The sequence below is a fragment of the Phlebotomus papatasi genome, chromosome 2, assembly GCF_024763615.1.
Source record: "Phlebotomus papatasi isolate M1 chromosome 2, Ppap_2.1, whole genome shotgun sequence".
Lineage (NCBI taxonomy): Eukaryota > Metazoa > Arthropoda > Insecta > Diptera > Psychodidae > Phlebotomus > Phlebotomus papatasi.
In genome coordinates this window covers 33,172,715-33,198,125 of record NC_077223.1, presented here as the reverse complement: position 1 = coordinate 33,198,125, position 25,411 = coordinate 33,172,715, and the positions used below count along the sequence as shown (strand labels likewise).

General features: G+C 36.6%; 3 protein-coding genes across 3 annotated transcripts; 1 reads left to right on the top strand and 2 right to left on the bottom strand.

Annotated features, from left to right (window-relative positions):
- Positions 1–331: 331 nt before the first annotated feature.
- LOC129803539 (pyruvate dehydrogenase phosphatase regulatory subunit, mitochondrial) lies at positions 332–13,259 on the bottom strand. Its single transcript, XM_055850171.1, has 4 exons — positions 12,128–13,259; positions 11,671–12,056; positions 5,014–5,916; positions 332–908 (listed from the first exon to the last, which is right to left on the bottom strand). The coding sequence occupies exons 1-4, from the start codon at positions 13,197–13,199 to the stop codon at positions 465–467; spliced, it is 2,805 nt and encodes a 934-aa protein (XP_055706146.1). The 5' UTR covers positions 13,200–13,259; the 3' UTR covers positions 332–464.
- Positions 13,260–13,291: 32 nt separating this feature from the next.
- On the bottom strand, positions 13,292–18,687 carry LOC129803540 (calpain-7-like). Its single transcript, XM_055850172.1, has 3 exons — positions 17,136–18,687; positions 13,942–14,029; positions 13,292–13,878 (listed from the first exon to the last, which is right to left on the bottom strand). Exons 1-3 carry the CDS (start codon positions 18,685–18,687, stop codon positions 13,362–13,364), a joined length of 2,157 nt encoding a protein of 718 aa, XP_055706147.1. The 3' UTR covers positions 13,292–13,361.
- A 237-nt stretch (positions 18,688–18,924) lies between these two features.
- Positions 18,925–19,719, top strand: LOC129803541 (coiled-coil domain-containing protein 25). The gene is made up of 3 exons (XM_055850173.1): positions 18,925–18,997; positions 19,061–19,152; positions 19,215–19,719. Exons 1-3 carry the CDS (start codon positions 18,925–18,927, stop codon positions 19,674–19,676), a joined length of 627 nt encoding a protein of 208 aa, XP_055706148.1. The 3' UTR covers positions 19,677–19,719.
- The last annotated feature ends 5,692 nt before the right edge of the window (positions 19,720–25,411 follow it).

The window sequence follows — 25,411 nt, the reverse complement described above, 5'->3', positions numbered from 1 at the left end:
AAATAATAAATAAAACGTAATAAGAACAATGATAAACGTTCTTACTGCATTTTGCTAAACTCCTTGAGGTTTTTTTTCCCTTGAAATTTTTGATAGCAAACCTTCCTGTTGAAAAGCATTCTTTTTCATCAATCAGATAAACAGAAACAGACGCTGTCTTAAGTTCAAATGAGTGAAAAATACTGAGAGACATCTCTTGATGGTATCGCTGTGTAGTAAAAATTCAAACACCAAATTCAAATTTGAGCACAGAAAAAAGTCAAATAAGTTTTTTTTTCTTAAATCATTCCTCAAGAAACTCTACAAAATATCATGTATATAAATAGATTAATATCACTCGAAAAGAATAACTTTTTGTAAGAAAAAATGAAGCGTCTCTCAATTGGAAACAAATGATTTTGTGTGCGTTGAAAATTGCCAAAATGTTGTAAAAGAAGATTTTTAAAAAAAAATTTGAGCTTCTATTACCATGAAAGTTTTGGAGCCATCACCGATGATTCGTCACTCTTATCCCTCGTTGCTTTGTAAGCCTCGCGTTCCTGATCGGGATATTTGGTCGGAAGATTTGGCGAATGCAGATTGACTTTGGCTCCAAATCGAATGCCCGCAATTTCAATTTCATAGTCCCCACTCAAAACATATTCATTGCTCACTTTTTCCCTCTCCCCCGTCTCCGGATGGAGCTTCTGCACAAATCCCAGGCATACCTGTCGCTTGAACGTAAACCCATAGCTGGCAGTAGTGATCTGACCACAGAAATCACCATTGCGGAAGATTGGCTCACCACCCATTGGCCACATGTCCACCTCGGAATCGTGATCATTGAGCAGAAGCTGCACATACAGGCGATGAACACCTTCATCGCGCTGCTTCATTAGAGCATCCCGTCCAATAAAATGAAATGGTTTCTGCAGAGACACACAGAAAATTCCACCATCAGCCACCAACTGATCATCACACACTAAAAAGCGCCTTTGAAACAATATCAATTCATTTTTAGCATTTTTGCACGTGCTACAGATAAATTGGTGACTTCATTTAGCAATTGGATCACTTAATAATTATTATGGTAAGCTATAAAGGCTATAAAGTTATTTAATAAAACATTTCAAGTGACTCGAATTTCTTTTCCGTGTTTTTTTTTAATTTCACGGAAAACATTTGTGCAACATTTTTAATTTCAATATTCTTATTTTTACATTATTTAAGTTAAGAGGTCAATTCGGATTCTCGCCGCTTTCATCAGCAATATCATATTTTCTCCAAGTTTTTTTTGGGAGAAAAGCTGTTGGTTACAAATAACTTATTCAGTTATCAATATGGATTTATGAAAATTTGAAAAATCCTTTATCTAAGTTCAACATATCAAGAATATTTTCCAAAATTTCAAGTCAATCAGAATAGTAAAAAACCAAATAGTAGTAAAAAATTAAATTCGATCGGTGAAAAATTAAATGTGATCAGCAAAAAATTAAATTAAAAGATGGGAATGTGAATTTTGATTTCAAGAAATTTTTCTGATCTAAAAACTGTGCCTGAGAACGTGAGCTGGTGCTGAAAGCCAAAACCCTGAAAGCCAAAATACTCAAAAGGCCAAAACAAAATCCCGAATGAACCAAATCAAATTCCTGAAAAGTCAAAATCTCGAAAGCCAAAAACCCGAAGTCTTAAAAGCATCTTAGCTACTCCCACGATTTCACCCGCGCCGGCTGGAGGCAAAGGGAAATTTTCCGTATTTCGGGAAATTATTCTACACATTATCCTTCGTATAATTACGTATACCTTTCAAGATTTTGAGCATTTGGGATTTTGTTTTTCGGGACTGGCGTTCAAGATTTTAGATTTCGGGATTCTGGCTTTTCAAGATTTTGGCTTTTTCGGAATTTTGGCCAGATTTTGGCTTTTGAGATTTTGGATTTATGAATTTGGCTTTCGGAATTTTGGCTCTTTCGGAATTTTGGTGTTCTAGATTTTGACGTTTGGGATTTTGGATTTCTAGATTTTGGATTTATGAAATTCAGCTTTTGGAATTTTGACGTTTTGGATTTTGGATTTCTAGATTTTGCCTTACGGGATTTTGGATTTATGAATTTTGGCTTTCGGAATTTTGGCTCTTTCGGAATTTTGGTGTTCTAAATTTTCACGTTTTGGATTTTGGATTTCTAGATTTTGTCTTACGGGATTTTGGATTTATGAATTTTGGCTTTTGGAATTTCGGTTCTTTCGGAATTTTGATGTTCTAGATCTTAACGTTTGGGATTTTAGTTTTCTAAATTTTGTCTTACGGGATTTTGGATTTATGAATTTCGGCTGGGGATCTCGGTGGCGCAATAGGCAAGACCGTTGGCTCTTGGGCGGATCGATCCCCGGCTTGACTCATATAGTATTGTGAGTTCGAGTCCCGCCCGGTGCAAAGATCTGAATGTTTAGAAAAAGACATTTTCACTGTGATATAACGTAATAAAAAATGCACCGTCTCTGCCCAAAAACTCCGGGAACACGGAAGAAGCATCCACACTACGAGGAAGGCGTTCGTGGGCGATCTACGATCAGCAGATTCTTACAACACGGTATATGCGACAACATGATTAAATTGTAACAGATATATCCCGATACGATTAATAATAATAATTTCGGCTTTTTCGGAATTTTGGTGTTCTAGATTTTACCGTTTGGGATTTTGGATTTCTGGATTTTGTCTTACGGGATTTTGTATTTATGAATTTCGGCTTTCGGAATTTTGATGTTCTAGATTTTGACGTTTGGGATTTTGGATTTCTAAATTTTGTCTTACGGGATTTTGGATTTATGAATTTCGGCTTTCGGAATTTTGGCTATTTCTGTATTTTGATATTCTAGATTTTGACGTTTGGGATTTTGGATTTATGAATTTCGGCTTTCGGAATTTTGGCTCATTCAGAATTTTGATATTCTAGATTTTAACGTTTGGGATTTTGGATTTCTAGATTTTGTCTTACGGGATTTTGGATTTATGAATTTTGGCATTCGGAATTTTGGCTCTTTCGGAATTTTGGTTTTCTAAATTTTCACATTGGGGATTTTGGCTTTCGGGATATTGACTTTTACGGAAATTTAGCACTCGAAATTTTGGCTTTTCCGGTTTTTAAATTTCAAGCTTTTGACGTTAAGCATTTTGGCTTTCGGGATTTTGGCTTTTTCAGCATTTTGCTGTGCGAGATTTTGGATTTCTAGATTTTGACTTTCCGGAATTTTAGATTTTCAAGATTTTGACTTCAATTTAAATTTCGAGACTTTGACGTTAGGGATTTTGACTTTCGGGATTCCGACTTTTTCGAATTTGACTTTTACTAACATCTTTTGAAAGTTTGAACTCATTTTGACTCTTCGTTTAGTTGCTATCCCCAGTTTTGTGTGACAGGTCAGAGAAAGAGCAACAAAAAATATTTGTGCAAAAAAAACTCATTTCCAATTTCAAGTAAAATATCGATTTAAAGTCATCTGACTAAAATAAATTTATTATTTACTGAAAGATACATATGTAGTTCTACTTTGTGTATTTTATTTTAAAAAAAAATTGAAAAAGTAAATATGTGAATTTTAGAAGCAAAAAGAGTTTCAACATTTTTTTTAATATGCTCACACCTAAATAGCACCTAAATTAAAAGAGATAATGAAGAATAGATGGTTTTTTCGACTTTATTGGATCATAATTATCCTAGAAAACATTTTCGTACAACTTTTTTTCGCATATTAAAGAAAATATTGTTAGAGGGTTAACATTTTGGATTTTCGCGCTTTCGGGATTTTCGATTTCAGGATTTTGGCTTTCGGAATTTTGCCATTCAAGATTTTGGATTTCAGGATTTTGGCTTTCAGGATTCCGACTTTTGCGAATTTGACTTTTCGGGATTTTAGCTTTCGGGATCTCGGCGTCCAAGATTTTGGATTTCGGGATTTTGGCTTTTTAGAATTTTAGATTTTCGGGATTTTAACCTTTGGGATTTTCGCTTTCGGGATTTTCGATTTCAGGATACTAGCTTTTCCGGATTTGACCCTTCGGGATTTGGGCTTTCGGGATTTGGGCTTTCGGGATTATGGCATTCAAGATTTTGGATTTCGGGATTTTGGCTTTCAGGATTCCGACTTTTCCGAATTTAACTTTTCGGGATTTTGGCTCTCGGGTTTTGCCATTCAAGATTTTGGATTTTGGATTTTGGCTATCGGGACTCTGGCTTTTCCGAATTGGACATTTCGGGATTTATGATTTCGCGATATTTATGATATTGCGTTCATGATTTTTGGTTTTTGGAGACTTTGGCTTTCGAGATCTGGCTTTTGAGATTTTGGTTTTTCGAGATTTTTGCTTCCTATGATTTGGCTTTTCGAGATTTCGGCTTTTTCCGGATTTTTGACTTTTTCAAATTTTAGCCTTCGAGATTTTGGCTTTCGGGATTTTGGAGTTCGATGAGATTTTGGCGTGCGGGATTTGGGATTTCTAGATTTTCGCTTTAGCGATTTTGGCGTTCGATATTTTGGCTTTCAGGATTCTGGAAATTGCAAGTATACTTCTTTAAAATGGTTACGAGAAATCAGATCCAAACGAATTTATGAAAAATTTTATATAAAAATTTTAGATAATATTCTTTAACATTTAACAATATTATTTAAACAAATATGTTTTTGTAGGCTATGGAGAAGGGTAAGAAAAACTTAAGTCGCATTAATGGTGCAAATGTTGATTTATGAGGGATTCCCTAAAAATCTTAAGTCGCTATCTATTACCGTTTGATCTCCAATTCTAGCAACAGCCGGACAAACTGACAAAATGGCAAATACAAATCATGAATTTTTTAAGTCAGCTCGATTTGAAGTGAGAATTGATTGTTTTTTATTAAAAGGTTTCTTTTAGTAACCGACTTCTCTTTGGTGTTCCTCTTTAAAACCCAAAGAATTCAGGTTCCCAAATATAAAAACTTTAGAAATGGCACTTTTGGATTAAGAACTTAAATATAAAAAAAATAGGTTACTTACATCAAATTTCACACGCCACATCCTTCCGCATTCCAATGGGGTGGTGAATGTGTCCAAATCCTGTCCCCAGAAGGCAAAGAACTTCTCCACACGAAGTGCCCTCATAGCATAGTAGCCACAGTGCCTTATGCCGTATTTCTCTCCTGCTTCCAGAAGTCTCGTGTACACGTGCAGGGCAAATTCATTGGGAATGTACAGAACAAATCCCAGTTCTCCGGTATGTGTCAGATTGAAGGCACGAATCCCATTGGCCAGACCAACATCCAGTTCGCGGTACGTGAAAAAGGGGAAGTTCTTGGGCGCCAAATCGGTATCCGTGAGCTCTGAGAGCATGATACGCGAGAAGGGGCCCATGATGCAGATGGCTGTGTACATGGATGTCACATCAGACAAACTTATCTGCCCACCCGGAGGCATATGTCGCTCGATCCAGGCTTTGCAGCGAGTCTGCTGAATAGTCGGGGCGATCATAAAATAGTGACTGGGTCCAATTCGTGCTAGACTGCAGTCATTCTCATATCCACCCTGTTTGGTCTGCATTCCCGTATGAATGATTGTCCCCACGGGTACATCAACATCATTTGAGCACAGATGCTGCAGCAGATCCACAATTTCGCGTCCCTTTGACCACATATCGACCTTGGTGAAGGAACTATAGTCACACAGACCAATCTTTTCGCGGCAAGCATTGTACTCTTCCGCTGCAAAATTGAACCACGGAGGCTTAGCAAAAGTCTTCGTGGCCGCGATTCGATACTTTGGCACACCATTGTCATCGACGCTGTGCTTCTGGTCAAACCAGGAAGGGCGCTCGTAGCCCATGGTTTGACCAAATACAGCACCGGCCTCTTTGAAGGCTGGAAATATGGGTGACATCCGCAAAGTTCGACCTGTTTCCAATTCCTATAACAAAGGACCCCCGTAAGTATTAGGGTAAATTATCTACCATTCCCCAATGACAAACATTTTCATCACTTTATCTATAAAAAAGGTCACAAAGCGTTCTAACATTGCGGAAAGCTCGAATTCGTTTTATAACGATCAGATTTAGGGCAGAATCACATTGACAATAAAATGCTCGCCGTAGCCTCACCGTATTTCGTAAATTTACGCATTTTCATTGCAATTCTTACGCAAATTTTCCATTACCGTATTACCTTATGTCATACTCGGTGGCACTAGGTGAAAATAATATCAGAAAATTGAAGAAATAAAACGAAAATTTGATAAACGGTGAGCAAAAAAAAAACTGTAAGAGAAATTAATCGTACACTTTTTTTGCTCACCGCATTTTCGTTTTATTTCTTTAATTTTCTTATATTATTTTCCCCTAGTGCCACCGAGTATGAGATAAGGTAATACGGTAATTGAGAATTTGCGTAAGAATTGCAATGAAAATGCGTAAATTAACGAAATACGGTGAGCATTTTACTGTCAATGTGATTCTGCCCTTATGGGAAAACTATCATCGTACACACGAGTTCGAGAATACCACATTTTTCCGTTAAATAATTTTTTAAAACTTAAAAAAGTTAAAAAAAGACCTCTGAGTTTAAAGGTAATACAATTTAAATACTGGATCAAAATTAAAAATCGGTTCATTATTGATTCATAACCGAATTGAAACACTTTAAGTCTGTCAGGAATTCCAAGACCTTTCCAACCTTTCCAACGAATTCAAACTTACTGCAATAGGCTAATAAATTATGACATATTGAACCACTATTTAGAGACTGTTTAACCTTTGACCTTGACAAATTGCTAATTTGGAATATTTCAAGGGCATTGAATTTCGAATGTGCCTTTATTACTGCTTGAAAATCGTGGTTTTAAAGAAGAAGAAAAGACCATATAAACGAGATAAAGTCAACTTATTTGGAACGGTTTGAACATTTTTGTTACTTTTTTATAAGGAGTATTCCTAGGAATCTTGTAGACGGTTTATCGTCTTTATTTTCTCTAAAATCATTCTTAATACATTTTAAAATGAGCAAAAATGTAGACATAGCATTTGTGGCCTATTCCGGCCTCCTTCATTCTCAGTTTCTTGCCCTTCCGGAATTTTTCCAATGTCTTTTTCATATCATTTTGTTCGTCGAAGCGCCATTTTCTGTTATTTTTTTGCATTGTGTAACCTCTATAGCATGCAAAAACTAAAAATTCATGGAAATTCGAATAACAAAAAATGTGGCCAAAATTACAAGCTTGCCGGAATTTGGTACACTTACCCTACTTAAAAAAAACAGTACAAACAATAAAATAAATACCGAAGATATAATCCATCCGTTTTTCCGAATTCTCTGATATTCGGGTTATATTGGGACCCAAAATGACAGATATAAACTCTTTGAGAAGGAGGATTTTCTGACTTCTTGTGTGTTTGACAGCTACCAGTCTATTGGAGAGTGCTATATACAAAAAATCGTTAAATTGTTCGTAAATGGTTGTGAATTTCTACTGGAGACTTACGAAATGTTTGTAAATCGTATAACCCAGTAAAAAGTTCTTGAAAGTTTGTACTTTTTCACAAACATTTTTCGTAACATGATCACTTGACGAGCAGTCTTTGTTCTTTTACAAACATTTGTTGCACATTTTTGTTTATCTGACAAAACTGAACGAACAAATGACAAAATTTTACGATCATTTTCCTATGCATTTACAAACATTTACGAAAAAATGTTCGTCAAGAGAATATGTTACAAAAAATATTTGTGAAAAAGACAAACTTTTACGAACTTTTTAGTAGGTTTATACGATTTTCAAATATTTGTGTTCCCAGTGGGATTTCACAAACGTTTACGACATTTACGAACATTTTAACGAAATATTTTTTCATTTTTTTTTCAAATATTGAACTCTCTGTTATTCGGATTGGGGAGTACAAGTGACAGAAAAAAGCGGGATTCTTTTGAATTTCTCGAGTGTTCTCACCTGAATCTGAATAGATTAAAACCGAAAATAGGGCATACAAAAATCCTCAAAATTTAAAACATTATATTTCTGATCCTTATTGACCGAACTTGATTATCCTAAATGTAAGATCTCACAGAGATAAAACATTTAAATTTAAATTTATGATGGAGGTAAATACTAGGAGCGCTCCATTGCCACAGAGAATTACTGTGAACAATTTATAATCACCGGTGAACGTTTTTGTGCCAAATTTTTTTGTATTGCAAAAACTATTTAAAAAAAATAGACTTTATTAATTGAAGGATTTCGGTCTGATGAAGTAATTGGAACTGTTTAATTAAAATTCAATAATTTAAGTTCGGCTTTATTCTCTTTAAATTGAATTGAATAGGGAAAAAAGGGAAAAAATGACGATAAGGCCGATGAAGGACCAAATATACTCATCTCTCCCCGATATCCGTATAATCGAAATTGAAAAAAAACCGTATGTGAAGGGTTATTTTTTTTTTAAATATATCATAGCTTTTGACAGCTGTCATCCAGATATCGAAGATCCGGATGACAGCTGTCAAACACACTGAAAAAATTCCTTCCTCGCATATATGTTTTATTTATTTTTTCACTCCTGGATCATGCGAATAACGAAGAGTGTAAAAACATAAATCAAAAAGAGATATAAAAGGCTAGATAAGGCATAGGAAAGTTTCGAATAGGTATGAGTATGACTTTCGAAAATATAAAATTTTGATATATAGTAATTACATCGAAAATATACTATATATTTATATATATATATATTTTTTTTTAAAGCCAATACTGAAAAGAAACTAAGTTTATTTTAGTTAGCTTGGATAGATAGAGTAGGGTAAATTAAGCTAATTCAAAACCTGCTCCAAATGAAAATTTTTCTCTACTCCAAATGGAAACGTCATTGTTTTCATGATAAATACATTACTAAATTATATTTATATATTTTCTATACCACAGTTTCATTATTTAGTTAATTTTACTCCAAATAAAGCGAAAATCAATTCATATTCACAAATTTTAATTTATAAATTTCTCAGAAAAATTAAAAGTGTACCTTTTCACCATCGTATTTTTCATCGATTGATCATGATTTCCAATGAAAAACACAATAAAGTGATTGTTGTTTATTCGCTTTGTTTATCATTTTTGTCATATTTCTGGCTAATTTTAGTTAAATTAAGTGCTAATCTTTATTGTTAACGGTACGTGAAGTTTTCAATGAAATAATTACCTATTTCGTGAACAAAAAGGGTTTTTCTGAAGTGTCTGCAAATGCTTCAATAGGAAACCCCGGAAATATGTTTTTTTTTTGGAGAGATTTTCTTATTATTTTAGATGGGAAAGGATAAAAGACCAGGAATAAGAACAAATCGTGCACTCAGGAGCAACTCAACAAGGTTTTGGAAGCCTTTCGTCGCGGTTTCACTTACACTGTTTGTCTCCAATTAGAAACTTTCCCTTGTCTCCATTTGGATTAATTTGTTTCCAATAGAAGCATTTTACGCTCGCGTATTTTTCTTGTATTTGAGTAACATTCTAAAAGAGTTAAGGAGCAAATTTATGTAATTCTCTTCAGAAAAAAAAATGAACTTAATGTGTTGAATATTCTGACAAACTGAAAGCGTCTGGAAATGTTTTTGAATTAGGACATTTACCCTAAATAATATTTTGACAAATGAATCTTCAAAAAAAAATTCAGATACCTGAACTGCCCTACCCTGTCCTATATAGTTCCGTCTACTTGCTGTCTTCCTTTATAGAATAATTCAGTATGAAGCATAAAAATACAACATATGCTATTTGTATTAATAATTTGGAAAATAATTTAATTTTGGTTTTTTTTAATAGTGGGTTTTAGTGATTTCAAAGGTTGCCTTGTTCCGGTAATTTTCTCATACCTGACTGTAAAATAAGGGAATCTCATGATTTGTCTAGCCATTTGAGGGTTAATAAAATTTCAAGTGCGTAATAATTCAATTCCAAAATTTGGGATTATGAGGAAAGAATTTCATTATTTTAAGATTTTTATTTAAATATTTGATCTTTCTCAGTATAGGGTGAGTGTACCAAATTTCGGCATAGTTGCATGCAAGCGTCAAAGTCACAAGTTTAAAATGTAATATAATAATAATAAATAAATAATAAATAATGGCCTCAATTCTGAGACCAAGATCAAGATCAAGATCAAGAAAATTTTAAGATTTTGGTATTCTAAAATTAAAAAATCTTGTTCAAGATGTCAAATCTGTCAAATGTCTTGAAAACTTGAAATCCAAGACACAAACCATGTGGATATCAAGATTAGCTATTCTGGAATCAATATTTCAAGATTTCAAGATGTTAAATTTCTTGTTTTCTTGAAATAATTCTAAGGACCTCTCAGATGTGCTTGGAATTTTCAAGGTACCAACATTTTGAAGGGTTTCATACGGAAACGACTATTGCTGAGGAATATTTCTATAAGAGATGGTACAAAAAGAGAATTACTTTGAAAAATACTGTGTTTGATCTTGTAAATTAATCGAAATTGTACGTATTTCTAGATGTATGTTTCGAAGTACAACACTCTGAGGATACCTGCAAAATAATCATATCCTGCATAAGCATTTCTTGGTTTATCACAGGTCACAAGTTGGGTTTGAACTTCCTATTCCCGTTTATGGCCTCTCATTTATTGTTTAATACGTCCTATTAATTAATTTTTTCTAATTAATATGACGAGATTGTAACAAATTCAACAAAGAAATGAAGATATTTGTCAGAAGTGACGTTTTGTTAAGTGTGGAAAATCTTGAAATCTTGGTTCTTAGCTAAGACATTTTAAGTTCCATAATTACTTCGCGTCAGAGTACGAAATACGAAATCTTGATTTTAGAAATATTTGTCAACTTGAAATTTTGATCTTGATTTTGGTCTCAGAATTGAGGCAAATGTAATATTTTAAATACAAATTAATTTTTTTTATTCTTTCTTCTGAAAGAGTGTTGCTTGAAACCTTGCAAAGAGTTTACCGTCTTTATTTACTCTAAAATCATTCCTAATATATTTTAAAATGAATAAAAATATAGACATAGCTTTGGTGCCTTATTTCGGCCACCTTCATTCTCATAGTTCCTTGCCCTTCGGGAATTCTTCCAATGCCTTTTTCACGTCATCTCGTTTGTCGAAGCCACATTTTTTGTTATTCTTTTGCATTGTATAATCTCTAGAGTACGTAAAATCTAAAAGTTTATGGAAATTCGAGGAAAAAAAAGGTGGCCGAAATTGCAAGCTGGCCGGAATTTGGCACACTTACCCTAAATGCTATTTGTATTAATATTTCGGGAAATAATTTATTTTTGGTTTTTTTTAATAGTGAGATTTAGTGATTTCAAAGGTTGCCTTGTTCCGGTAATTTTCTCATGCCTGACCGTAAAATAAGGGAATCTCATGACCTGCCTGGCCTTTTGAGGGTTATTAAAATTTGAAGTGCGATTTTTTTTTTGAAGTGAAAATTTCAATTCCAAAATTTGTGATTATAGGGAAAGAATTGCATTGTGATTTTTATTTAAATTTTTGATCTTTTTCAGTCTACTTTAAAAATCCCAATTAAATTTCTATTTCATTTTTAATTGATTGCAAGAAAAAATAAAATATTTTCAAGGAATTTTAATATTTGGAGAACTCTACACTAGACAAAGATCTTGTAAAAAAAAACTAAGACCCTCTTACCTGAAAAGGATACGGGATGGCGTAGTGAAGTCCCGGTACTTCCCTGACACGCTCTCTGAGGAATTTGCGATTGTTGTGGAGACCCAGAAACCGAGAAATGTCCAACTCATGAATGTCCACTGTCGAGTAGCCCTGAGTGATGATGTCGGCAATGGCAAAACCCAATCCAGCAGCTGAAACACTCTGACTCCCCGTGGCCACGAGGTAATTTTGAATCTCTGGACTCTCGCCAACAATCCACTTTCCGTCCGGAGAAAAAACTTCGGGTACATTGGAGAGTCTATCCAGGAAGGTCTCCTCCAGGCATGGAACGCGCTTTATCAGTTCCTCCAGGAGCACGTGAAAGTGATCCCAATCTACTGGAAGTTGCATTGCTGCAGCATTTTCTGTCAAGGAGAATTTTGGGAATTGAAGAATTTAGACTGGAAAATAGAAATGTGCTCATCTCACTACACACGTGGAATAATTCCATCCTCAAAGGCTGGCTTTGCATTCTGCTCATATCCTCCAGCTAGGAGTCTTCCTTCATTCTCTCGGAAGAAGATCTGTCCGTCGAGATCACGAATTACTGGAGCATCTGCTGACAATCCATCCACTTGCTTTGTGTGCAAGTAATAGTGTTCAGCGGCATGGAGAGGAACTTTAACAATGGGATCTGAGAGGAGACCCACTTCCCGAGCATGGAGAGTGGCACAATTGACAAAATACGTCCCGAAGACAGTTCCTAGGGACGTTTCTATAGCCTGACCTCGTCCTTCTGCTTGGGAAATATGCCTAATTGAGCATTTTTCCACAACTGTTGCACCCATCTTTTGAGCTTCCCGCAGGAGGCTCTTGCAGATGAGTGTGGAATCTGCCACGCCATCACTGGGAATCCACAAACCGCCCAGAATATCGGACACTTCCAGAAGCGGAAAGATATTCTTGCACTGTTCCGGTGTCAAAATGCTACATTCTATGCCCCATCCAGTGCTCTGTGACTTCATGCGGCGGAAGACTGTCATTCGGTCACGACTCCTGGCCAAATTCAGGGATCCACACTGGCTCCATCCCGTAGGCAAGCCGTTATTTGTGAGTTCCTGGAACAGTTCGATGGATTTCTGCACTAATTTGACTTGTGTGAGAGTGGGCTTGAAAGCACCGACTAGTCCACTAGTCTCCTGCCATACACGTCCATCCGATATAGTGTCCTGATCCAGGAGGACAATCTGTGAGCCCATTCCTGCCTTTGCCAAATTGTACGCCACCGACGCTCCGATAATACTTGCACCGTATATCACAACATCTGCAGACTGTGGTAAGCTACCAGATTCAATTTTATTGTCCACCAACAGCGCAGATGGGGCAGTGGAAAAAGCCCGTCCGGAAGACCCAAAAATTTTTGAGGTTAGTCGAACTTTTGAAGCTTCTCTCGCAGCTTCCCTTAATTGATTTCCAAGTTTCTCATTCTGGAATACTCCAGCTATGACCCTTGTACCAAATTCTCTCCCTTTTGAGCTCAAAAAATGTCTATTTCGCGATAAAATCATCTTTTTCCTGAGATCTCCTTTCTTCGCTCACATCACGGGCGCAAACTGTCAACTTTTTCGCCGTGAGAAAATAATCGAAAAAATCCCGCCGATTTATTTTAAAATGTAACCGTTTAATAAAATGGTAAAATGTGCATAAAATTGATAAAAATGAACAGGCTATCACGATTGCGTGTCCTCCCTCGAGGTAATCTCCTCAATTTTAATCCCAGTGGAACATTTGATGTCCATAATGAAGGGTCCCTCCTGGCCAGGCATAAAAGTTGTTGGAACAATTACATAAACCCCAGCCGGAAGATTCTCCAATTCCAGCATAGAGTATCCAGATCTGTAGACTCCAGAGCCCTGTTTCACAAAGCTGGCAGTCACTTGGGGATCAGCACAGGAGACAGTGGTCACTTCAAAGCCTACTTGGTAGACCTTTGGAGCACGTAGTTCAATGAGAAGTGTTGACCGTGCTTTCGGTCCCACAGTTAATCGATATTTAGGATTATTTCGATGAGTCTGAGGGTAGTTTGTACATCCTCCGGCTGATATTCCCTGCCATGCTCCATTCACTCTTTCAGCCTTTGTAAAGCCACTGTCGATTTTATGCAATTCAAAACGATCCCGGGAATAAGCTCTGAGAGTATAGTAAATTGTGGTGGATTTCTCATACTGAGAGATGACTAGAGTTACTCTGAAAGGTGGAATATGTGTTAATCCGTCAAATCATTAAACCTAAAGATATCATCCAACTTACAGTCGGGTCTTTTGAGGATCTTGTCGTATCTTGCACAAATAGTGAGGACTATTTATCCTAACACCTTCGTGAAATGGTTTAGGATCATCTGAAAATCCAAGAAAAAATATTTTCTATGACGTTAGAATGACTAGGAATTCAAGGAATCAAGTAAAATAAAAAAAAAAATTTAGCACTTTAATGTTTCTCAAATGCTTCTGCATTATCGATTTTTCTTGGTATAGGTTTCTGTCACGACTGCTTGGTGATTTTAAAATATTGCGAGGGCTGGAGGAAAACAGTAGAGACAGAAACCAACATAAATAAAAGTCGATAATGCTGAAGTACTTCAGAATAGTGAAGTTCTAAAAAACAAATAGTGCTATTACAATGAAAAATGAACACGTTTTTTAGCACTTTATTGTTCTCAAGTACCTCTGCATTATCGACTTTGTATGGGTTCCTCGACTGTTTTTCTCAGTTCTTATCGTGTTCTAAAAATACAAACAGTCGTGATAGGAACCACTCTTTAATTTCCTTCGAGATCATTAATTTGTTTTTTTTGGTTTTAAATTTATTAATTGATCAAATTAGATTCTCTACTAAGCAAATTTAATTTTTTGTGCCTCAAATATGTCTTTTATTTAGACCAGGTAAATTTTATTAAACCAAAACTGACTATCAATAAAGAATAAGCAATAAAGCAATAAAGAATAAGGTTTTGCACACCTTTTGAATCTGGCAGATTTCGTGTAATCAAAATTCCCACTTTTACTAAATTAAATTTGACGTGATGTTCAAAAGAAAAAGAAGAAGACTGCAAAAGAGTGGGGGATGGACTTATGCAAAGCTTTTAAGAAGAACAAGGGATGTGAATTTCGATTTCATAAAATTTTCTTGACCTAAAACTAAAAGGTGTGCCAGAGGCTTTAATATCCTATTCTTTCGCATTGAAAATTGAATTGAATTTGTTGTGTCATTCTAAATTTAAACACTTGTTAAAGAACAGGGCGAATTTCATTTTTTTTTTTATTTTCCTGATTTAGAAAGTATAAAAGCTCAATTGAAAATTTAAAAAAAAAAACCATCACGTAAATTTTGGCAAAAGAACCTTAGAAAGTTTTTCTTATTTGGATTTTTTTAAGGAAAATTTCATGTAAAACGAAATCAAAATTCATATCCTTTACTTTTTACACTTTTTCAAAAGTTTTACATATGTCTAATACGCTCTTTTGTACTATTTTTTTCTTTGCAACATCACTACAAGATCAATTTACTTCAATTCAATTTGTGAGTGCGAAAGCGTTGGACAGACGGATCCACCAGATATAAAATTCCGAAAAGCCAAAATCCCAAAAAACTAAACACCCGAAAAGCCAAAATCCTGAAAAGCCAAAATTCCGAAATGTCAAATTCTTTGAAAGTTATAATCTGGAAAAGCCAAAATCCCGAAAAGTCAAAATCTTGAAAAGGTAAAATCCCGAAAAGCCAAAATCTCGAAAAGCCAAAATCTTGAAAGTCAAAATCCAAAAAAGCCAAAATTCCGAAAAGTTAAATTCTCTGAAAGACAAAATTTTGAAAAGCCGAACTCCCGAAAAGTCAAATTCTCTGAAAGTCCAAATCCCGAAAAGTCAATATCTTGAAAAGCCAAAATCCTGAAAAGCTAAAATCCCGAAAAGTCAAAACCCCGAAAAGTCAAAATCTTGAAAAGCCAAAATCCCGAAAAGTCAAAATCCCGAAAAGTCAAAATCCCGAAAAGCCAAAATCCTGAAAAGCCAAAATTCCGAAGTCAAATTATCTGAAAGTCAAAATCTTGAGAAGCCAAAATCCCGAAAAGCCAAAATCCCGAAAAGTCAAATTCTCCGAAAGTCAAAATTTTGAAAAACCAAAATCCCGAAAAGCCAAATTCTCTGAAAGTCAAAATCTTGAAAAGTCAAAACCACGAAAAGCCAAAATCTTGAAAAGCCAAAATCCCGAAAAGCCAAGTCAAAATCTTGAAAAGTCGAAATCCCGGAAGTCAAAATACCGGGATAATTGAAATGATTCTGAATTTTGGTTGGCACCAGGATAGACATGTAAAACCTTTTAAAAAGGTTGACAATTTGGTTTAATGAAATTTTCGCGATCTAAAACGTGTGACGGACCCATACTATTTTTAATTATTTTACTTAGTAATGTCTTTGGCAAACCTTATAGATCAGGAAAATTTTATGAGATCCAAATTTTCATTCCTTTTTATATCAAAAATAACGATAAGTATTGCACATGTCTATTCTCGTGTCTATTCCATTTTTTCACTGAAATCTAAATTGCATTTAAAATTTAAATTGAAAATATATTTATTTGTGACTAATGCCCTAGACACACTTACGACTTAAGCCGAGAGACGACTTAGTGGAAAATGATGGAAATGCAGTTTGACCATTATTTCTAATATAATTATGCTAAGCCGTCTCTCGGCTAATCCTCATGTCTGTCAAGGCCCTAATGGAGTGGAATAAAAATATTCAATGCCTTTGAAGTAAAGAATGGAATTGATTTCACAAATCATACACACAAGGGCTTCAAAGAACTCTATAGAAAAAAATAACATGTCATGGGGGTGCACACAAGTCGTATCCAAGCAAATAATTAAAATGCTCAAATCCATGAAAATCAAATTTGAATCCAATTTTTTAATGTTTGTTTGAAAACTAAATTAAAATATTCTAACTTTTTCAATTTGTTTTTAAAGAAATATTTCGATTTGTTCCTGGCCTAGAGGTCAACCGATAAGAAATAAAGTTTTCGTATAAATCTAATATCGACTAATTGAAATCACTGAAGATCTAAAATCGAAATCGAAACTTCCGTTTACGGAAACTTTATTTATTTTAGATTTAGGTATTTGAAACTTTCGTGTCTAATTCATTTTTCACAATGAATTTGCAACTATCGTTGTAGACCTAAAATATGGAACACGAATTATTCGCAATTTACATCTTAGAATATAATTCTTGCGAACAACACCTCTGAGCAGAAAATAAAACTTGCTCGGCAAAACTTCCAAGTGGTCAGTAAAAAATTAAAAAATTGAACAGATAAAAATAAAACATGATCAATAAAAATTAAATGTAGTTAGTAATAATTAAAAAAAGGATCCAAATGAGCAGTAAAAAATTAAAGTGGTCAGCAAAAATATTTTTAGAAAAAGCTTTCTACTACTTTGTACTTACAGGGATAGTAAACCTTCCTGCCATCATTTTCGTAAGCCACCAGAGCTATATATTCCTTGTTCTGCCTGAAATCTTCGATGGTTGTGATGTGTCTGGTAAGGAGAATCCACACTGACGCTGATCCCGGATTGATCTTGAGCAGAAATTGGGGATTTTCGGCAATGGTATAGACATCCTTGGTTGGTCCAACTCCTGCATTCCACATCTGATGGACGCAGTAGGTGTGCTGGAAGAGGGCGGGATCCCAGTTGACGTAGAAAACGTCAAAGAAATTGAGGACGGAAGTGTAATCAATCCAGAAGACTCCATTGTCAACTTTCGATGCTACTGCTGGATCATAGTTGAGCTCCCGCATGAGTTCTGGAGTCCAATGAGCAGCATCCAACTCTGAGTAATTTCCCTTCCAGCGCAAATGGGACCAGGGATTCTTCAGCTGCAGCAATTTTACTCCTCCCTGGGTCACTCGGGCATCCAGGACGGCATATGCATGAGTTGACACGAGTCCAGTTCGTTTCTCCTCCACTTCCTGCAGATCTCCCGTGGCAGCTGTTACCAGGCACCGTCCCATGGCCAGACCTGTCCGGAGTCTCTCGAATACAGCATCGCCGTCAAATGTGGATTGGTCCAATTTGATGGCTACTCTCTCGGGAATCCATCCGGTGAGTGCATGAAGATCGATGTTGCTGTTAGATCCTGGGAAATCATATCCTCCCATCAGCTTCATGTATGCCTTCTCCAGGACAGATACCCAGAATTCTGAGTGATTGTTTGAGTAGCTACATAGGAGCTGCCCATGTCGACCAACAGGCAGGTAATCATCCACGACAATCCTCCGTGGAATGCCATTTACATGCAATTTCACCATGTATTTGCCGCTGGGATTGTATACAGGACGTCCGGATGAGTTTTTAGGGAAGAGAATGGAAGTGATGAGGGCTTTGCCAAATCTCTTTTCATAGAGCGCTGACACGGCTAGAGAAGCCACAAAACTACAATCTGACACAATAGTCTGCTGAATGCTGAAGTAATCGATATTCTGATTCTGAATCATCTTGGGATCCTCATGCAGCTCACTTATTCGCATCCACGAACTAAGTTCTGCCTTCTGCTTGGGCGCCAGCTGCAGCAGTCCATCGGGATCCGTAAAGGGTATTTTGTAGATGAATTTATCACTCAAATCGATATTCATGAATGGCACAAAAACATGCTTATTGATGTGGGATGTATGTTCAAGGACAATCTTCTCTTCCTTTGTGTAACCCTGAGCTCCGGAAACTGGTACTGGACCACGAGCAGCTGGCGATGGCTGTGTAGCTGATACCTGCTGAGATACATCTTCAGTTTTAGGCTTTTCCCTTCGACCCTTGAGTTCCTCTGCCCTGTCCAGAGCCTGTTTGGCGAGATTCTGTAGTTTTTCCTTGGAACCTGTATTTTCAACTTTTAGTGTCAATTCGACGAATTTTGTGTATAAATCCAAGGCGGCATCCTCATCTCCTGCCTCATCGGCATCCAGGGCCCTCTTCAGCACTTCGTGACACTCACTCTCAGACATTTCACGGCAGAAAACTACTTTTTTGTGATGATTAAATGCCGTGACTCACTGTTTTGATTTTTTTTTGTGGAAACAGCTGACACTGGAAGAATTCCTGGAAGACCTGGAAGTATACCGCAGTGTTTTCGCCGCAATTCGCCGGAAGGTCATTTGCGTGTGTTTTGCATTCGATCTCTCTGTTTTTTGTGGCATTTTCTCACTGAATTTTCACACATTTTCTTCCAAAATTCCTTCAAGATGGTATTCTACTTCACCAGCAATGTGGTCAATCCACCGGTGACCTTCTTCATGGGCTTGGATAAATTTGAGAGTAAGAATATTAGAATTTATAGGTTATGTTCAATTTCTTGACTCCTTTTTTTGGCTTTTGCAGACGAGGAACTAATCCGATGGGGCTGGCCAGAGGATGTTTGGTTCCACGTGGACAAAATATCATCTGCCCATGTTTACATTCGTCTCCAAAAGGTATATAAGTGTTAAAAAACGAGGAATTTGTTCCCAAAAATTGTTAATGATGTTTTTCTTAGGGCCAAACCATTGATGACATCCCCACTGCAGTCCTGGACGATGCATGTCAACTTGTCAAGGCCAACAGCATACAGGGGAACAAAATGAACAACCTGGATATTGTCTATACAATGTGGGAGAACCTAAAGAAGACCCCCGGAATGGATGTTGGCCATGTTGCCTTCCACCGTGACAAGGATGTAAGGAAAATCCGAGTGGAGAAGCGCATCAATGACATTGTGAATCGTCTCAACAAAACCAAGACTGAGGCACATCCGGATTTCCGGGCTGAACGTGAGCAACGCGATGCTGAAGAGCGTGAAGACAAAAAGCGCCAATTGCAGTTGCAGAAGGAACGTGAAAAAGAGGAAATTCGCCGAAAGAAGGAAGAAGCTGAACTCCGAAGCTACACTAGTCTCATGAAATCCGATAAGATGACCTCCAATTACGATGCTGGAAATGATTCCGATGAATTCATGTGAAATCTCTTCAAATATACCATCTGTTATACAGAATTCTACTTTATAACAGTTTTTTGTTGCTCGGAATTAGCGACCCGGCCGGATGTACAAACTCAGTACTGAGTATAATACTTAGTACGAAACTAGTATTCCCATCCCATACGTCCCATACAAAATACATAGTATATTTTGTATGAAATGTCCCAAAAAGGTCCCAAATACTCATCATTAGTGTGCGTGACTCGACATTTAATACTGAGTACAGATGAGCCTCTCAAATCAGAATCTCTCAAATTCGAACGACGACGTTTGGATTCAAAATGTCAATTATGGGGTTATGTTAAAAAATTCGTATTCTAAATGAATGAAAATCATATTTATGTGCTTCTTCCTGAATGTTTACAAACATTATGATCGTATAAAATTAAAATATAGTATGTTATGACTAAGATTTGTGAGAAAATACAGGAATTTGATTCAAAGTACAATTTAATCTCACATAAATTTCGTTAGTTTTGAAAAAATCGTTCGAATTTGCCCTATAGCGAACGGCCGCGGCTATTTCTCTGGATTTCCAGCAGCCATTTCTGTCAGGTCGACTGATTTTACCGCTAAAAATCCGCGTAAGCTTCCGAGATGGAATTTGACGCTAAATTTCTTCTTAGTATTCCATGGACGTTTGCGGAACTCTGTATAGAACCGTCTAATAAGAAATGTCCGCGAGTTTCCATGGACTTTTCTCTGACGAATATTTCCACGTCTTATGGATTACACGGTGCAACAAAATGAAACTTTTTTTCTTGGGGTGGAAAATAATGAGTAGTTTCTTGTTCCTTGGTATGTCCTGAACATTTCTCCCGAAGAAACTTGTGGTCCAACACCTCAAGTTTCTGAGATATCTTAAGAAAAAGATCTTTAACTCTTTCGTCTCCTTTGGGACTCTGGGTACCCATGGAAACAACAATTTGTTTAGACTATCTAGAATCGATTAAAAATCCGATTCTTCTGGATAATTACAAACTATAAGGATGTCCAAATCTAGGATATTTTTTGCAGGATCCTAATTAACTTCTGAGCTTAGATATTTTTGGTCAAAAATCGTGAATTTTCAATTTTCTGCTTCCTTGCAGATATCCTGACTTTTTTTATATTTTTAGACCAGAATAAGAAAAAACCTCTCGGGGCCAATAAGTATGATAACTAACAATTACAGATTATATAAATTCGAAAAACAATTTTTTTCTTAATTTTCAAAAAAACTTGTTCAAACTTTATGGGTACTCTCATCCCCAAAAATCTAGAGGTCAAATGTAAGGTTATCCCGCCTATTCCCACCATTTGCTTTTTAACACCAACCTTGTAACAAAATTTCAAGCGGGAGCGACATTTTTGCCAATATGGCCGAAAATTTTGACATTTGGCAGCGCGGGAGATTGCTTTTCTTTGCTTTTTTTTTTGGATAGGAAGTTTTTCCTATTCTTCCTTATTTTGGTGAATTCTGATTGTCCAGGAAGTGACTTTTATGCTTTTGAGAAAGCTTAATGTATCTACAATAACATCGTGTTGAAAGAAATGTGTTTTAAAGTGTTTTTGTGTGAAATATTTTGAGGAATCTGTTGACAAGCTGGAGCTGGGTGTCCTTTTTAGCACTTCCTGGACATCCCACAAGATACTGGTCAATAATTCTTCTTGTTTTAGTGATCAAAATTATAAAGGAGTTTGACATGCAAAAATAATTCACAAAATTGATATTATTGACTTTTGGAAAATTAAAGTTTGTCTCCTTTTTGTTCTTTTGGGGACAAGAGTACCCATGAGTTTTCCAATTTCCCAGAGGCGGAAAAAATTCTTTCACTACAAAAGTATCATATTTGACCACTAAGACTTACAATAAAGTGAGTTTTACTGAAATTCATTCGCTGGATATATTGTGGTCCGGAAAGAGTTAAGAAAACTTACCCTTTTCCACTGAATGACGCACATATTTCACCATCAGACATGTCACGACTTTGTCAACTAGAAAGAAATTGGTCGACGGCGGGCACACCGATAGAGCGATCTGTGTAGTTATAGGGACGTTAAACCAGAAATACAAAGTTTATACTCGATATATCGTCAGTTAAATCAGCATTTGTCGTAACTTCATTTTTGCGATTTTGAGATATATACATATTTGGAATCAGCGTAATTTTGTTTATTAAACTCACTTGAGAAAAAGAAACTTTTATAAGCCCAATAAAAATTATTTTACACAAAAATTATCGTAAGTGCCCTTAATTAACAAAAAATTATCAGAATTTGTCGTAACTTCCATTTTTGGGGAAGTTACGACAAATTTCCATACAAAATTTTCAATAATCAGCATTTGCCGTAACTTCTTTTGCTTACTTGCGTGATTTGTAATTTGCAGCAAAATTGCAATATTTCTCAATAAAACGTTTATAAACTCTTCCAAATATCGAAAGACAGTGCGAATAGTGTAACATGAAATCATTTTAATTCAATATTTGCGAGAAAAAAGTGAGAAAAAATCCCTATCCATCTGTCATTAATTCAAAACAAAACAAGCGACGTGGCGCACAAAATTTATTCAATAACACTTATGAAATTAAAGCTTTTAGGGACAGGGATAAGAGTTTAATTGACTAATTTAGTGAAATGAAGGCAGTTATTGTCACTAGAGTTATTAAAATTGATATAATATAGGGGGCAAGCAATATCTACTCTTAAATCTAATATACTTAGGAGGTGACCTGCTTATGCAATCGACTGGTGTGGGCTCCAGACTGTCGCGAGCTCTCCGCACTATGTCCTATCACTTGTACGACTCAAGACGGACTCACGTCCGCACTCACTGAGATCGCACGATCGACTAAACTATTACAGTCGTCTCCACCATCACCAGAGGCGCTGGCCTAGAAAGGAGACATTGCGTCTCGAATATTTAGGGTTGCCTCAGCAGAGCATTTATTGCTATAAGGCGGGAAATTTAAGCTCTACATCTCGGCCGTCCTGACCTTACCAATGTCCTCATTGGAGTACTTGACTAATCCGAAGATTCAGGGTTGTCTTGAGGAAAGGTAACAGTCCTTGACTTACCGAATTCCTAACACATTTCATGATCCTCTTAGTTAAATCTCATCTAATCCTCTCTACAAATCTAGGGAATTCTTTATTTGCTCGCTTCTTTTGTCACCAAGACAATATTTCGGATGTATGCTACCAAAAGCAATTCCGAATCTTCTCATAATTGTCACAAAGACTTAGGAATTAGACTATCAAAAGTCATTCCTTCTACTGCATCAGATAATACTGTCTTCTAGTGGTATCCTTATCAACTGCTGTTATTATTCCTCGTATAGTCAATCCATTGCTTTTTGGAGTCGTCGTCGGCTAGCCGTTCTCTTCCAATTGTCACTTAGACTGACTTAGACTGTCACAAAGACTAATTTGTCACAAATACTCAACAAATGATTTTCCTTTAAAAGTATGCAAATGATCCCTTATGTATTGGCCAGGCACCCAGGAAACAAATTCCATAGCTATGAATATAACAGATTCCCAGTCAACTTATGACTTTATGATTCAGTCTGCCTAAATTCCAAATGAGAAACAGACATGTTATTTTGTATTCCTTTAATTCAGTTCTTAATAAATTCCATAATATTCCAAATCAAATCATCTAACAAATAGATATTTCAGTTTATTATCACAAGCAATCCAAATTAATTCAATATCCACTTATCAACATGTAATCCATTAACTAAGTTTTAACAGAATAAAGAAATTCAATCCATTGATAATTCTTCTGTAACTTCGTCACTTGCTGGGTCTTCACTAAGTAACACACTGTACTCCTCTAAATCCTTCTCGGTTACCCAGCCCTTCAACTTCTCAGCTGGATAAGTTGCTTTGAACGGTTTCTGAGTAACTTGTGTGATCGGAGTATCCACAACAATGTATCTATCTGCCCCTAGGACAGTTTCCACTACATATGGTCCTCTGTAGCGTGGAAGCATCTTCCGGGAACTTCCAAATGCAGCAACATTGTGTCGCACCAACACAAGGTCGCCTTCCTTGTAAACCTTTGGAGCTAGGTGCTTCTGATTGTACTTTTCAGCTTGCTTCTGTTGTTGCTGACACATCCTGTCATATGCCTTTGTCCTCAAGTCTTCTACTGGTGTGCGTACTTCTTCGTGATCCACTATGAGTGAGTTGTACAGCTGATCACCAAATGTTGTCTTTGGAGAATATCCCAACAGCATTTTCTGGGGAGACTCGCCGGTAGTTCTATTCACCATTGAGTTCAACATCCACTGCACTTTGGCTAACTTCTTGTCCCAATCACGTCCTTCATTGTCCTCGGAAAGTGTCTTGAGTGCATCTTTGACTCCTCTAAATATTCTCTCCACAATACCATTAGCTCTGGGTGTAGCAACAGAGACTAATGCATGCTTGATACTGTTCTCATCACAATACTTCTGGAATTCTTTTGATGTAAACGCAGCTCCATTATCACTCACCAATACTTGCGGCATTCCGAAATATTGAGCCACTTCGTCGAGAATCTTGGTAGTGATTTTTGTGGTGGGTCCAGCAACTGCTCTCAAAGTCACAAATCTGGTGAATGCATCAACCACAGCAAATACATGTTCTTTCTTTCCTGTGGTCTTTGGGAAGGGTCCACAGAAGTCTATGTGCACTGTATGGAAAGGAACAGGTGATTTTTTATGCACGTAAATATGATGATGATTTTCGTCTTTTCCAATCTTATGCACCGCACATGGAATGCAAAATTGGACAAATTTTTCCACGGCTTGTCTCATTTTTGGGAACCAGTATTCTCGTTGCAGATGTTCTAAAGTCCTTTTGGGTCCAGGATGTCCCATCCCATAATGACCACTCATCAACACATGGAATCGAACTGCTTTGGGTACCATGAATCTCAATCCTTTTGATGTTCGAGCATACACTCTGCCATTCACCAACTGAAATTTATTCTGCACATCTTTCTCATCCGGTTCCTTCTTTAAAGTTCCGTCAAGGATTTTTCGAATTCGGGAAGTTGTAGGATCTTTGAGTTGTAAAGCCACAACCCAATCCTCGTCCATCTGGATTAACATCACTTCCTGGTGTTCTTCTTCTGATGGATCCTCATAAGCCATTCTGCTCAGGCAATCTACGTGTTTCATCTGAGCTTCTTTCCGGTGTTCCATTGTGAAATCGAACTCCATTATATTCAACCACCATCTGGCAACACGTGGAACTAAGTGTTGTGTATCCTGACTCTGTTGTAGAGCTTTACAGTCAGTTACAATCTTGAAATGTTTTCCAAGAAGATAGTACCGGAATCTGAGAAGACTTTCTTTCACCGCTAGGGTTTCCCATTCGTAGCTATGGTACTTTTGCTCCAATTTTGTGGTCTTCCTGCTGAAGTATGAGACTGGTCTCAAATGGTTGGTACTGTCAGCCTGAAGAAGTATGCCTGCAAGTCCAAATTTTGATGCATCACAGTGTAATTCATGTCTCTTGTTGGGATCGTACAAAGCCAAAACGGGCTGCTCACATAACTTGGCCTTCAGGGTTTCAAATGCTTTTGTCTGTTCTTCCGTGAGTACCACATGATCCTTTTCTTGAGCTTTCATCTTATTTAGTGGTGCAGCAATATGTGCATAATTTGGCACAAAACGTCTGAAGTACCCTGTCAAACCCAAAAATCTCTTCACTTCCTTAGAACTTGTTGGACATTGGAACTC

What these genes read in the sequence shown, in the direction of transcription:
- LOC129803541 (XM_055850173.1), top strand. Translation starts at nt 18,925, where the DNA reads ATGGTATTCTACTTCACCAGCAATGTGGTCAATCCACCGGTGACCTTC. An exon ending in GGGCTTGGATAAATTTGAGA is followed by an intron (nt 18,998 to 19,060) that starts GTAAGAATATTA and finishes TGGCTTTTGCAG; the next exon opens with ACGAGGAACTAATCCGATGG. An exon ending in TTTACATTCGTCTCCAAAAG is followed by an intron (nt 19,153 to 19,214) that starts GTATATAAGTGT and finishes TGTTTTTCTTAG; the next exon opens with GGCCAAACCATTGATGACAT.
- LOC129803539 (XM_055850171.1), bottom strand. Translation starts at nt 13,199, where the DNA reads ATGATTTTATCGCGAAATAGACATTTTTTGAGCTCAAAAGGGAGAGAA. An exon ending in TGAGGATGGAATTATTCCAC is followed by an intron (nt 12,057 to 12,127) that starts GTGTGTAGTGAG and finishes TCTCCTTGACAG; the next exon opens with AAAATGCTGCAGCAATGCAA. An exon ending in TGTGGCGTGTGAAATTTGAT is followed by an intron (nt 909 to 5,013) that starts GTAAGTAACCTA and finishes GTGTCTCTGCAG; the next exon opens with AAACCATTTCATTTTATTGG.
- LOC129803540 (XM_055850172.1), bottom strand. Translation starts at nt 18,687, where the DNA reads ATGTCTGAGAGTGAGTGTCACGAAGTGCTGAAGAGGGCCCTGGATGCC. An exon ending in CAGGAAGGTTTACTATCCCT is followed by an intron (nt 14,030 to 17,135) that starts GTAAGTACAAAG and finishes TTGGATTTTCAG; the next exon opens with ATGATCCTAAACCATTTCAC. An exon ending in GATCCTCAAAAGACCCGACT is followed by an intron (nt 13,879 to 13,941) that starts GTAAGTTGGATG and finishes TCCACCTTTCAG; the next exon opens with AGTAACTCTAGTCATCTCTC.